We start from the raw sequence: 12,788 nt of genomic DNA, 5'->3' as shown, positions 1-12,788 counted from the left end.
GGGGTGGAATGAAGTCAGAGCCAGTGAAGAAGTGGAACACAGGACAACTACCAGATTTCTGCTTTGGGTTAGCGTGTGACCGGCAATGCCAGTCATTGAAGAGAAAACACAGGAAACAAAGGTTTGGAGGGTCCCAGCCCATGTGGCTCAGTGGTTGAACATTGACCCATGAACCAGAAGGTCATGGTTCCATTCCCCATCACAGCACATGCCTGGGTTTCAGACTCTATCCCCAGTAGGGGGAATGCAGGAGGCAACCAATCGATGATGTTTCTACCTCTCTATCCTTCTCCTTTCCTCTCTCTGAAATCAATAAAATATATATTTTTTTAATAAAAAAAAATTTAGCCCTAAGCTGGTTTGGCTCAGTGGGCAGAGCGTCGGCCTGTGGACTGGAGGTTCGATTCCAGTCAAGAGCACATGCCCGGGTTGTGGGCTCGATCCCCAGTAAGAGGCGGGCAGGAGGCAGCAAGTCAATGATTCTTTCATCACTGATGCTTCTATCTCTCCCTCTCCCTTTCTCTCTGAAATCAATAAAAATATATTTTTAAAATATTTTTTAAAAATTGGGGACCTTGAAGTGTTCTCTTTGACTGAATCATATTTTTGTTGTTAATCCTCACCGAGGGTATTTTTTTCCATTGATTTTTAGAGAGTGAAAGGGATGGGGAGAGACAGAGAGAAACATCAATGTGAGAAACGATTGGTTGCTTCCGGACCCAGGGATTGAGTCTGCAACTGAGGTACACGCCCTTTACCAGAATTGAACCCATGACTGACGCTCTATCCACTGAGAAGGGAGAGGGAGAAATAGAAATATCAATGATGAGAGAATCATTTATCTGCTGCCTCCTGCACGCCCCCTCTGAGGATTGAGCCCACAACCAACATGTGCCCCTGATGAGAATTGAACCTGGGACCCTTCAGTCCAAAGAGCAATGCTCCACTGAGCCAAACCAGCTAGGGCTAAATTGTATATTTTTATTCAAATTTTTTTTTCATTTTACTGATTTCAGAGAGGAAGGGAGAGGGAGATAGAAACATCAAAGATGAGAGAATTATTGATTAGTTGCATGCCCCCTGCTGGGGATCAAGCCCACAACCCAGGCATGTGCCCTTGACTGGGAATCGAACCTGGGACCCCTCAGTCCACAGGCCAAGGCTTTATCCACTGAGCCAAACCAGCTAGGGCTCATTCGAATTTTTAAAGATGGATCTTCAACTCTCTAGACATCCATAGATTCTGTTTCTTACAACTTACACATTTAAGTGATCTGCTTGTTCCTTTCAGTGTCTAAATTATGACCATTTAACCGACTGTTCATCCGAAGAGAATAACATGCCACTATGGAAAGTGATGATGGATGTATAATAGCATGGGAAGATGCTCCTAATGTATTAAATGAAACAAGTTTGCAAAAAGAGTATGCTCTCCTAAATCCCTACACACTTAATTATATTTTAATTAATTAATCATTTAATTTTTATTAATTTATTTTTATTTTTATTAATCCTCACCCGAAGGTATTTTTCTATTGATTCTCAGAGAGAGTGGAAGAGAGGGGAAAACAGAAATATCGATACGAGAGAAACACATTGGTTGCCTCCATGTTCCCTGACCAGGGGGCTGGGGAAGAGCCTACAACTGAGGTACGTGCCCTTGACTGGAATTGAACCTGGGACCCTTTGGTCCACAGGCCAATGCTCTATCCACTGAGCCAAACCTTCTAGGGTTGTATATATGCACATTTTTAAAAATCTGGCAGGTAGCTTGGTTGGTAAATCATCGCCCTGATAGGCCAAGGCAGATTCTGATCCCAGGTAGGACACATACAAGAAGCAACCAATAAATTCATAAATAAGTGATACAACAAATCGAGTTTCATTCCCTCTCTCTCCTTTCTCTCTTCTCAAATAATAATAAAATTGTTTTTAATCTGAAGAATTGATACCAAAGGGTTAATATAGTTAGGTAAGTTAGAATATGGATTCTATTATTTTATATTTACATTCCAATTTTTCTACCACAACCCTACATTACTTGTGTAATACAGTATTATGAAAGTAGGATATGAGCTCATTCATTCCCCTCCATGAATCCTAAAGGTTTGTTTTGGTTTTGCTAAACTGAAAATAAAGGCTTTGTGACTTTTTTTTTTTTTTTTCACCTCTAATCCTCATCTGAAGACATGCACATGCTTAGAGAAAGGGAGAGCAAGAACAAAGATTGGCTGTCCTCCGAACACTCTCGGACCAGGGATCAAACCGAAACTCAGGTACGTGCCCTGACCAGGGACTCTACTAGGCAACCTTTAGGTGCACGGGATGACGCTCCAACCAACTGAGCTACTCCGGCCAGGCGCTTTGTGACTTTTGAAAAAGAAAGAGCACTAGCTAGCTAAATTGATTTTTAAAATTTAGGACAACTGGCCGCCGGGTAGTTCAATTGGTTAGAACAATATACCAAGATTGCAGGCTCGATCCCCAGTCAGGGCACAGACAACCATCAATCAATGAATGGAAAAATAAGTGGAACAGCAAATGGATGTTTCTCTCTTCCCCTAAATAAATAAATAAAAATTCAGTTAGGGGAAGTGGGCCTTCCCAGTGCCCCTGAAATGCTACCACCAGGTGGCAGCCTGCTCCCTGGACCCGCCTCAGTCTTGGATCTCACGCAGCTCATCCAGACTTTGGAGGTCTTTGTCTGGGTCCCCAATGTGACCAATAAGCCTGATATGCCAAGCTGGCCCCGGCTCTTCTTTTCTCTACGTTCCACAGGCCCAGAGCCAAGAAATCTGGCCCACTGATGGTGCAAGTCCTCTTGGTCCCACTTTTACCCCCAGGAGCAACATCCACTAACCAGAATGCTGAGGAAAAGTCATCAAGTGGCTGAAGCACACCAAGTCAACAACAACTCTACTCAATGCATCAAGACATAGTAATTATCCTTTATTTTTCAGCCTCAGTAAGGAGGTGGGAAGACCTTCCCCTCCGTTCTGGCTCTTTGTGTCCTTCAGGAATATTCACCCCAGCTCTTCTTTCCTTCAGGAAGGCCTTTGGCAGTGGAGATCCTCTCAGAGTGCCTGAACTGGGGGGGAAGGAGAAGCTCACATAGAGCCAGATCCCCGCGGGATGACGTCACTTTCCTGCCAACTTCCTCATCACCTCTCCTTCGAAGCGAAAGGAGTGCCAGCCCTCAGCTTCAGTCAGGTCTTGGGCTCCTAGGGCCTTGTACAAGTCCATGGCCCTCTTGTTCCAGTCCAGGACGGACAGGCGGAACTGGGAACAGCCCTTGTCCAAGGCCACCTGTGGGAAAAGACATCGCTGACTTTCCTGGGAAAGGCTTTCTCACGCTCCCTTCAAGCTGAGGGCCTCCCACCCACCTTTGCCTTTCCAGGGACCCTGGCCTGTAGCCTCCTCCTCCTCCTCCTCCTACTCCTCCTCCTCACCTCAGCCACCTTTTTGATTATTTTGGAACCGATCCCCTGACCTGACACGGGAGGAAGAAGACAAAAAGAGGGATTGTGTGAGTTGAAGGGGATCAGAAAAGGCCATAGGTTGGGCTTAGATGGTGGTCAGGTCCATAGGTTTGCTTCCCCCCCACCCCAGCCTGGGCCTCTCTGCCCTGTACCCTGGTATTCCGGCTTCACATAGATGTCTTCCAGATAAACGTTGCGCCCCTTCCAAGTGCTGTAGATGAAGTAGTACAGCCCATAGCCCACCACACAGGGCTCTGAAAAAGAGAGAGTAAAGAGAGGGCAGGGCACTGGGTGCCGTGGGAGACCCCCCTGAGGCTGATGGAGAGGAGGCCTCTGAGGTGGAGGTGTGTCCTTACCCTGTGATTCCCCGGGGCCGGGAAGGCTCTCTGCTACCAAACAGTGATAGAAAGGATTCTCTCCAAAGCCATCTGCCCTCAGGTCTGCACAGATCGCAATGGTGACAAAGAGAGAAAAAGGGCCTGGGTGTGTGCCCAGCCTGGAGCTAATGCCCGGGGAACCCACCCCTCACTTCCTCCCAGCCTCCGTCAGGACCCAGGTGCTGAGCCCCAACCTTCTTCAGAGATCTTCACCTGATCCGAGAGTTTCTCAAACTCAGCTAGTTCCTAAGGCGTGGGGACAAAGGCCGGATCAGCGCGGGGGGGCCCCGCTGCTCCGCGAGAAGGACCCCAGGGCGCGCTCCTCCCGTCCCCCCTGCCCCCCGCCCCCGGCTTCCACCCACCCCACCCCGGCTCTCACCTCCTCCCCCAACTCCCACCTCCTCCGCACCTCCTCCGCCCCTCCAGCCCGACGCTGGACCCTCTCTGAGACCCCGGTTTCTGGCTCGCAGACTTAACCCGAATCAGCCTCAGAATATTTCCACAGTCTCCCTCCTTGGCCTCTCGGATCTGCACGAAAACCATCCCGATCCCCACCGTCTGGAACCGAAATCCAGGACCCCCACTTCCGTTCTGCAGGGCCCCGAGAAGGGCAACTGGGACCCTTTGAAGGGTCTACAAATTCGGGTCCCGGGAAGCCGGGGGAGCGAGGTGGTCGCGGGGGCCGCGAGCTGGGAAGCGGAAACCGGACTCCGGTTACGGGGGGTCGAGGGAGTGGCCCGGCGGAGCGGTCTATCAGCTGCTAGGTAGCCCCTAAATTCTGCCCCGCAGGCGCGCACCCGCCAGCCAATCAGCTTGTAGAGCCGGCACGTCCCCGCCCCCCAGCCCTGCTCCCCTCGGCGGGGTCTCGTGACTGGGCGCGGGGGGCCGGGGCCAAGGTCCGGCTGCCAGAGCCTCTCGCTGTTGACACGGGCTGTCCCGTCCGGCAGGGGAGTAGTCCCGCGGCTGAACTGCAGTGGGCCGTGACTGTCCCTATACCCTCCCCCGAGCAAGCCCACTCAGACCCTGGGTGAGGCCTACGGCTCCCAGCTCTGAAACCTATGGCTCCAGGGTGGCTTTTCTGAGGCCGTTTGTATTTTTAAATGGGTCAGGGAAAGGGTGATGAATTTCTGTTGGGAGATGGTTAGGCCTTGTAACAAGTGAATAAAAGAAGATAATTTAGTAGCCACTAAATCACACTCAGAGACAATACCTCCTTATGAGGCAAGCCTCCGAGGCCTGGGAAAATAGCGAGGGAGGCACTGAGCAGATACCAGGCACTGTGCCTGCATTGTCTCAATGAATCCTCACTCACAGTAACCACATAGGGTAGCATTATTTTTCACATTTTATAGACAAGGACACTAATGCACAACTGCAGAGTGACCTGCCCGCAGTCACTCAGCTAGGTACTTGGGATTCCGTGTCGTGGCTCTAGCCCTCACTGGGATGCTGCTTGAGGAGCAGGACGGGACTGTTTCTACCCTCAGGCCTGTCCCGGCAGCCTCCCCAGGTGGACAGAAGGCTTGGAGGACCCAGGTTAGGCTCTAGAGGAGAGGGAGAATGGGATGCCATCTCCCAGCTCAAACTTTCTCAGCAGTGGGGGAGGGTAGTAGGAACTTTGTCCCTTACCCCATTTGGCCTCTCAGAAGGGTGGTAGGGTCAGTGCCCCTGCCTCCTGCCCCCCTTTTCCCCCCCGGGGCAACCTTTAACCTTCCACGGACCCTGGGCAAGGCTGCCTGCTCTTACGCATTCTCACCAGAGTTGTCTGAGCCACAGAGAGGAGTTCGGCTGATTATGGAGTGCGGGGGCCCTCTGGCCAAATCGTGTTGGTTACTGCTGCTGCTGCTGCTGCTGCTGCTGCCACCATCTCATAACCTCCAGGGACAGGCTCTGAGACAGACTCCCCCCACCCAGGTGCAGGAACAGCACAGGGTAACCAGCCCGTGTTTAAAGGAGCTGCTCTCTTTCTGTCTTTCCTCCTCTGGCCCTGTAACGCTGCCTCTCCTCTGTCTGTCTCTGGCATGTCCTTATTCCAGCTTGTTTATTTTCTTTCTCTGATAGGGGATCCAGGACCCTCCTGCTGTGCACCTCAGCAATGGCCCGGGACAAGAGCCTGTCTCTATCATGATCTTTAACCTCACCAAGATCACAAAGTATGGGGTTGACCTAGTCTTGACCTAGTCCCCTGACCTACCATCTCCATCAGCTCTTCTCTTCTCCCTATCTCATTGTCCTTCTCTCTCCCTTACCTCCTCACCTCCCCAAACCCACATATACCTTCAAAGACACACCCCATACACAGTCCTTCCTTCTGTGTCCTTCCAGAACCTCCTCCTCCTTTGAGTTTCGAACCTGGGATCCAGAGGGAGTGCTTTTTTATGGTGATACCAATCCAAGGGATGACTGGTTTGTGCTGGGACTTCGAGATGGCAGGCCTGAGATCCAACTGCACAATCTCTGGGCCCAGCTTACAGTGGGCGCTGGACCCCGGCTGGATGATGGGAAATGGCACCAGGTAAGCCAGATCTGGTCCTGAGGGGAAGGGTGTCTTGAGCTGGTCTGAGTAAGGGGAACAGAATCAAGTCATTGGGCATCCCATTACCATTGTCATCTAGTTTACTCTGCACAAAACCCCGATCATTTCAAACGGGAATTCTAAAGCTGAGTCAGTATATAAGTAACAAGTCCTACGTGAGCCAAGGATGCTGGCAGACTCTTCAAGTGCATGTTCTTTCCATGATAGTTGGCTGACTCTGAAGAAGTTAGTGGAGACAGGTCCCAGGGGTTTCTGATTTTGCTTCTCTCCTCCTTTCTGCAGGTAGAAGTGAAGATCCTTGGGGACTCAGTGCTGCTGAGGGTGGATGAGGAAGACGTGCTGCATCTGAGACAGGTCTCTGGGCCTCTGGTTAAAAGGCCCCAGCCCGTCATGAGGATCGCACTTGGGGGGCTGCTGTTCCCTGCCTCCAACCTCCGGTTGCCGGTAACTGCATCACAGGGGTGGGAACCATGACCCAAGCTGGTAAAGCGTTGCTGACTGGGTGGCCATGGGCGTTTAAGTCCACATTTTTGAGAAGAGGGGATGGGATAAGAGTTGCATGGGGGAGGCCAAATGCTTGTGTATTGGAAGGGAATGAACTGAGAGTGGGGAGGCTGGGACTGGGCTCAGGTGTCCTAATTCTGACATCCTGTGTCTTCCCTTCCGACCACGGGCTCCAGCTGGTACCTGCCCTGGATGCCTGCCTGCGCAGGGATAACTGGCTGGACCCACAGGCCCAGATTTCAGTGTCTGCCCCCACTAGCCTCAGAAACTGTACTATAGAGTCCCAACCGGGGATATTCTTCCCTCCAGGAACTCGTGCAGAGTTCAGTCTCCAAGGTAAAGGTTGTTTCCCCCCTTCATGGCCATCTCTGTATTTGCCTTCCTCCATCTCCTTCCACCGCTATCCCCCTCCCTCCATGAATCCCTAGCCTTGAGGCCTCAGGAGGATCATTTCTCCCCCCAGATATTCCTCAGCCTCATGTAGAGCCCTGGGCCTTCTCTGTGGACCTGGGACTCCAGCTGGCAGCAGGCTCTGGCCACCTCCTTGCCCTGGGGACCCCAGACAACCCTTCTTGGCTCAGCCTCCAACTCCAAGATCAAGTAAGAAGGGGCACTGCCTGTGGTGGCACCTGGTAGCACCTTTCTCGCCACTGCCTCCACCCCTTTTCCCCAAATCCCTGCCACTTCAAAATGTCAGTATTAAGAAGGCTTAAGGGAGCCAGGGACACACCTTAAAGTTGGGGACACCAAGCAGACAGCTTTTATTTATTTTTAAATTTTTTATTTATTGATTTTTTTAGAGAGACAGAAATATTGATTTGTTGTTCCACTTATTCGTGGATTCATTGGTTGTTTCTTTATATTTATTATTGACTTTTTTTTTAGAGAGAGAGAGAGGAAGGGGTGGAGAGAGAGAGAGAGATAGAAAGAGAAACATCGATTTGTTTGTGCATTCATTGGTTGATTCTTGCACTGACCGGGTATTGAACCCATCACCTTGGTGTCTGGGACGATGCCCTAACTAACTGAGCACCCAGCCAGGGCCACAAACAGCTTTTATTTAGATTGTATTATTTACTTGGGGTGGGTGTGGCTTTATGGAAGGTCAAGCTGGGAGAATTGAGGCTGGATATGGGAGGTGGGAATGGCCAGTAGATAGGAAGTGTGGCTAAGAGGCAGAAAGAAGGCAGTTAGGAAGTGTGGCCACAGGAGTAGATGTGGCTCATTCTCTCCTCCCTCCCTTACTGTATGTCCCTGTCCCACACACTCTGCAGAAGGTGGTGCTGTCGTATGGGTCGGGGCCAGGGCTGGATCTGCCCCTGGTCTTGGGACTCCCTCTTCAGCTGAAGCTGGATGTGTCCAAGGTGCTCTTGAGCCAGGGGCCAAAGAAGATGAGCCTGGCTCTGCCTCCTGTGGGCCTTGACTCCCTCCTCAGCCTCTGGGCCCACCCCCAGGGGCGTCTCTTCGTGGGGACTTTGCCAGGTAAGAGAGAGTGCTGTTCAAGTTCCTCACACCATTGGAAACAGCTAAAGGCCGGGGAGAAGATAAGCAAGGGGCTCATTGTTAGGGGAAAGAAACATTTTCCCAAGATGAGGGAGGATAGGGGGCAGTGGGAGGAAGTGCTTTAAAACACTCAGTTTGAAGAAAAGAAGAAAAGTGGGGCGGAGCTTCAGTATCCAAACCACCCTAACGCCCCCTCCGTGCCCCCTCCCTCTAGGAGAGGCCTCTTCTGCCTCCTTTTGCTTGGACGGCCTTTGGGCACAAGACCAGAGGCTAGACATGGATCGGGCCCTGAGCAGAAGCCAGGACATCTGGACTCACAGCTGTCCCCAGAGCCCAGGCAATGCCACTAACACCACCCATTAAATCCCCACCTAAGAACTCCCTTTGAATGTCACTCATTTATTTATTCAACAAATATTTATTGTACATCTGCAATGTACCAGTCATGTTGTGTTGATGAGTAAAAACAACCCTGGTTTCTGCCCTCTTGGTGCTCATGGTCCCCTGGGGAAGGCATGTATTTACTCATCAAAGACTAACAACTAAGTGGATAATTAGAAACTCTGATAATGCCCTAAAGGAGCAGTCAGGGAGTTAAGAAAGCTTGTAGGCCAGGAGCCTTAACCCAGACTGGGGGGTCAAAGAAGACTTCTTGAAGAAGCAGTGACTTCTCAGGCTGAAATCCCAGCACAGCACCCACAGACACACACACACACACCAGATAGAGATCACTTTCTGGGAACCAGGAACCCACCTCCTTCTCCAGCAGATATCTACTCCCTTCCCTTTGTTTTTATTTTTAAGGTGAATTTTATTTATTTTTATTATTTTAAAATATTTTTTTATTGATTTCAGAGAGGAAGGGAGAGGGAGAGAGAGAGAGAAACATCAATGATGAGAGAGAATCATCGATAGGCTGCCTCCTGCTCGCCCCCCACTGGGGATCAAGCCTGCAACCTGGGCATGTGCCCTTGACAGGATCAGAACCTGGGACCCTTCGGTCGACAAGCTGACACTCTAACCGGCTAGGGCTACTCCCTGCCCTTTGGGACTTTAGCTGCCCCTCTCTAAGGATGGTCCTAAGGGGTGGGTCCATCAGGAGGAAAGGGAAGAGACTGAATTCTGTTGTCCTTTAGACTGGCCATTGCTGTTCAAAGAAGGAGCAGCAGGGGGCATGAGAGGGTCATAGAGAGATGGGGGCAGGGATTTGGGGAAAAGGGGTGGAGGCAGTGGCGAGAAAGAAAGAGGGAGGAGAGCACTGGGAGAAGGCCGCCTCTGTCTCTCCTAGTCTTGGTCACTTACATTCTACTCTGTTAAGCAAGAACTGGCTTATGCTGGTCATAGCTGGGGAAAACAGACAGCTGCAGGAACATCTCTGCCCTTCAGGCATGGTGTTAAAGAACATGGTAACAGCCCTCAGCCCCCAGATATTTGGAGAATCCTGGTGCCTCAGCACCTCCCAGGGGCACCCTCCTGCTTCAAGCCCCTGCTCCCTGGGAAACCTCATGTCCAAGCCCCGGCACCTAGCTCCATCTCCCTGTCTTTAGCCCTCTTGGAAATCCTTGTGTCCTAGCCCAAATCTCCCAGCTCCCTAGGACTGCAACCCCGGGTCCCAATCTCTCAGTCCTCCTCCCTCTCAAGAACTGTTAACCCAAAAAAGGTCTTCGGTCATGAGTGGCACACGTAGGGCAGCTTGATTGCTTTGTGCGCGGAGAATCGACATCAAGAGATTTTGGAAGCATAATTTTTGGGGAGCAGGGTGGTTGGTAATCATTGGTCCTGGTGCCCATAAAAAAAATAAAGAAAGAACTGATAACCCATTTCCCATTTCCAGACCCCATAGTATCCTAGCCTCTTTGCTTAATACGGACTTTCCTCCCAGTAATGCCGACAACAGGGTGAGTCACTCGCTGGCCCTGCTGGCCCCTTCCGCAGGGATCAGCTAAGACCTATGTGAGTGCAGGGTGAGGAGGCTCCCGGAGTATGTAGGGTAGAAGACACAAATCCTAGGCCCTTCCTTGGACCCTCCCAATCTCAAGTTTGCAGGGTTTTAAAGCTACCTCCACCCAGTCACGGTGTTTTGTAGGAGAGGCCTCAGCATGGACAGGGAATCCAGATTCAACTCTGGTTAGTTCCTATGCAACTCTGGTTAGTTCAGAGTCAGCCTGGGTCACTTGACTATGTCCATTAAACTGATATTTATTGAGCACCTACAGACACTGAGGATGCATTGATGAAAAGGATAGACACAATCTGCTCTTGGGAAGCTCACCAAATAGGGAAGGGGTGGCTAGACAGCCCATAAACAAGAGAAATAAATAAGGAAGATTATTTCAGATAGTGGTTAGCTCTATAAAAGGAATAAAATAAAATAATGTAATAGGTAGTAGGGGAGAGGCAACATTAGCTGGGTGGTCAGGGAGGCCCTCTCTGAGACAGTGTCACTTGAGCAAAGACCTGAATAATGAAAAGAAACCGGTCCCGGTGCCTCCAGTGTGAGCCAGTTAATAGAGAGGTTAAAGGGCCTGGACACACCTGAGCCCCCATCAAGGGGGTTGTCCTGAGTGGCAACTTGCTGACCTTGTCATGAGGCTGGCTTTCCTCTCGTCCCTCCACCCGACCTGTTCAGGACACCATGCCCCCAACCTCTTTCTCCAGCCTGCCCTAGATTCCAAGATTCCTGATTACCATTCAGAGCTGTCTACACTCTTTCATTAAGACTGACTTTGCTTTGACACAGAGTCTGCCAGGCCCCCACCAAGGGCACCTACAATGCCTGCCCAGTGTCCCCTCCCTCTTCCACACTCCTAACAATTTTTCCGGACCTTGGCAGCATACCCTGCAGTCTCCAGGCCTGGTTTACCCACTCACTCCACCTTCCTTTTTGCCTCTCTTCTTTTCCCTCCCTCCCTTCCTCTTTCTCTCCCTCCTTCTCTTCCTCCCTCCCTCTGTCCCTCATTCCTCCCTCCTTACCTCTTTCTCTCTTTTTGTTTCTTTCAACAAACATTTATTGGCTACTGACAGTATGCCAAGTGCTGGGTTAGGTAGTCCACAAGGACTCTAAATAGAAATGAATAAGACTTGGTCCTGGCCCTGGAGAACCAGGGTCTTGGGAGATAATTAGACATGTTAAATGCCTTAGTAGAGATCTCTATGACGTGCCAAGGCACCTGGTTGCAAGTTCTATTGAAGAACATCAAAGAGATAAGTTATGGGAGGTGCAAACTTGGACAAATTATTAAATCTCTTTAAATTCCCGTTTCCCCACCTACAAAACAGGCAAGATATCCTACTCATAGGCTCGCTGTGAGGATTTGATGACATCATGTAGGTCAAATGCCTAGCACAGTGCTTGGCATAAAGTGCTCAAGTCCTGGCCGGTGTTTCTAAGTGGTTAGAGCATTAGCCCGAGTACTGAAGGGTCTTGGGTTCGATTCCTGGTCAAGGGAATGTACCTGGGTTGCAGGTTCAATCCCCAGCCCCCAGTCTGAGCACCTGCAGAAGGCAACCAATCGATGCGTCTCTCTCACGTAAATGCTTCTCTCTCTCTTTTTCTCTCTTCCTCCCTCCTTTCTACTCTCTCTCTCTCTCAAAAAAAAAAAAAAAAAGGAGCCCTAACTGGTTTGGCTCAGTGGATAGAGTGTCGGCCTGTGGATTGAAGGGTCCCAGGTACATTTCCAGTCAAGGGCACATGCCTGGGTTGCAGGCTTGATCATGCAGCAGGCAGCCAATCAATGATTCTCTCCCATCACTGATGTTTCTATCTCTCTCACTCTCCCTTCCTCTCTGAAATCAATAAAAAAATATTAAACAAACAAACAAGAAAACAATGGAGCCCGGCCAGCATGGCTCAGTGGTTGAGTGTCAACCTATGAATCAGGAGGTCAGAGTTCAATTCCCAGTTAGGGCACATGGCGGGTTTCAGGCTTGAGCCCCAGTGTGGGGCGTGCAGGAGGCAGCTGATCAATGATTCTCTCTCATCATTGATGTTTCTATCTCTCTATGCCTCTCCCTTCTTCTCTGAAATCAATAAAATATAAAATAAATTAATTAAATAAACAAAACAATGGGAAAAAATCCTCGGTGAGGATTAACAACAACAACAAAAAGTGTTTAATATATGGGAGATGTTGCGCTTGTTGATATTAGCCTTGTGCATATTTCTTTAAAAATATTTTTATTGATTTTTAGAGAGAGGAAGAAAAAGAGAAATATTGATGTGAGAGTGAAACATTGATAGGCTGCCTCCAGCATGTCTCCTACCAGGGATCTAACCAGCAACCCTTCAGTACATGGGACAACACCCAACCCACTGAGCCATACTGGCTGGGGCCTTGTGCATATTTCTTGAAATACAAGTCTGAGCCTGCAGATTTATAAAAGACTAGA

General features: G+C 50.0%; 2 protein-coding genes and 1 non-coding gene across 6 annotated transcripts; 2 read left to right on the top strand and 1 right to left on the bottom strand.

Annotated features, from left to right (window-relative positions):
- Positions 1-2,928: 2,928 nt before the first annotated feature.
- SAT2 (spermidine/spermine N1-acetyltransferase family member 2) lies at positions 2,929-4,796 on the bottom strand. 2 transcript variants are annotated; one of them, XM_054709258.1, is made up of 7 exons: positions 4,334-4,796; positions 4,051-4,102; positions 3,836-3,919; positions 3,632-3,733; positions 3,450-3,490; positions 3,166-3,306; positions 2,929-3,088 (listed from the first exon to the last, which is right to left on the bottom strand). In XM_054709258.1, the coding sequence occupies exons 1-7, from the start codon at positions 4,397-4,399 to the stop codon at positions 3,014-3,016; spliced, it is 561 nt and encodes a 186-aa protein (XP_054565233.1). In that variant the 5' UTR covers positions 4,400-4,796; the 3' UTR covers positions 2,929-3,013. The 2 variants fall into 2 exon arrangements, with proteins under 2 accessions (XP_054565233.1, XP_008151731.1); XM_008153509.3 differs by having other exon boundaries at positions 2,929-3,306; positions 4,334-4,788.
- An 827-nt stretch (positions 4,797-5,623) lies between these two features.
- SHBG (sex hormone binding globulin) lies at positions 5,624-8,763 on the top strand. Of its 3 annotated transcripts, none has more exons than XM_028128366.2 (8): positions 5,624-5,788; positions 5,918-6,009; positions 6,182-6,371; positions 6,675-6,836; positions 7,073-7,232; positions 7,360-7,496; positions 8,171-8,378; positions 8,614-8,763. In XM_028128366.2, the coding sequence occupies exons 1-8, from the start codon at positions 5,651-5,653 to the stop codon at positions 8,760-8,762; spliced, it is 1,236 nt and encodes a 411-aa protein (XP_027984167.2). In that variant the 5' UTR covers positions 5,624-5,650; the 3' UTR covers position 8,763. The 3 variants fall into 3 exon arrangements, with proteins under 3 accessions (XP_027984167.2, XP_008151729.3, XP_008151727.2); XM_008153507.3 differs by having other exon boundaries at positions 5,651-5,770; XM_008153505.3 differs by lacking the exons at positions 5,624-5,788; positions 5,918-6,009 and having other exon boundaries at positions 6,235-6,333; positions 6,723-6,836.
- Positions 8,764-10,053: 1,290 nt separating this feature from the next.
- Positions 10,054-10,189, top strand: LOC114227083 (U11 spliceosomal RNA). The gene has a single exon (XR_003613179.1). It is a non-coding gene; the product is annotated as a U11 spliceosomal RNA (small nuclear RNA).
- Positions 10,190-12,788: the final 2,599 nt, after the last annotated feature.

The sequence above is a fragment of the Eptesicus fuscus genome, chromosome 20 (assembly GCF_027574615.1).
Source record: "Eptesicus fuscus isolate TK198812 chromosome 20, DD_ASM_mEF_20220401, whole genome shotgun sequence".
NCBI classification, from domain to species: domain Eukaryota; kingdom Metazoa; phylum Chordata; class Mammalia; order Chiroptera; family Vespertilionidae; genus Eptesicus; species Eptesicus fuscus.
The sequence above is the reverse complement of the archived record's forward strand: the minus strand, read 5'-3'. Positions and strand labels throughout refer to the sequence as shown.

Coding starts and splice junctions, on each gene's coding strand:
- SAT2 (XM_054709258.1), bottom strand. CDS start 4,399: ATGGTTTTCGTGCAGATCCGAGAGGCCAAGGAGGGAGACTGTGGAAAT. Junction 3,920..4,050: donor GGTGAAGATCTCTGAAGAAG/GTTGGGGCTCAG, acceptor CGATCTGTGCAG/ACCTGAGGGCAGATGGCTTT. Junction 3,491..3,631: donor TGTGAAGCCGGAATACCAGG/GTACAGGGCAGA, acceptor CTCCCGTGTCAG/GTCAGGGGATCGGTTCCAAA.
- SHBG (XM_028128366.2), top strand. CDS start 5,651: ATGGAGTGCGGGGGCCCTCTGGCCAAATCGTGTTGGTTACTGCTGCTG. Junction 6,837..7,072: donor CCTCCAACCTCCGGTTGCCG/GTAACTGCATCA, acceptor CACGGGCTCCAG/CTGGTACCTGCCCTGGATGC. Junction 7,233..7,359: donor TGCAGAGTTCAGTCTCCAAG/GTAAAGGTTGTT, acceptor TTCTCCCCCCAG/ATATTCCTCAGCCTCATGTA.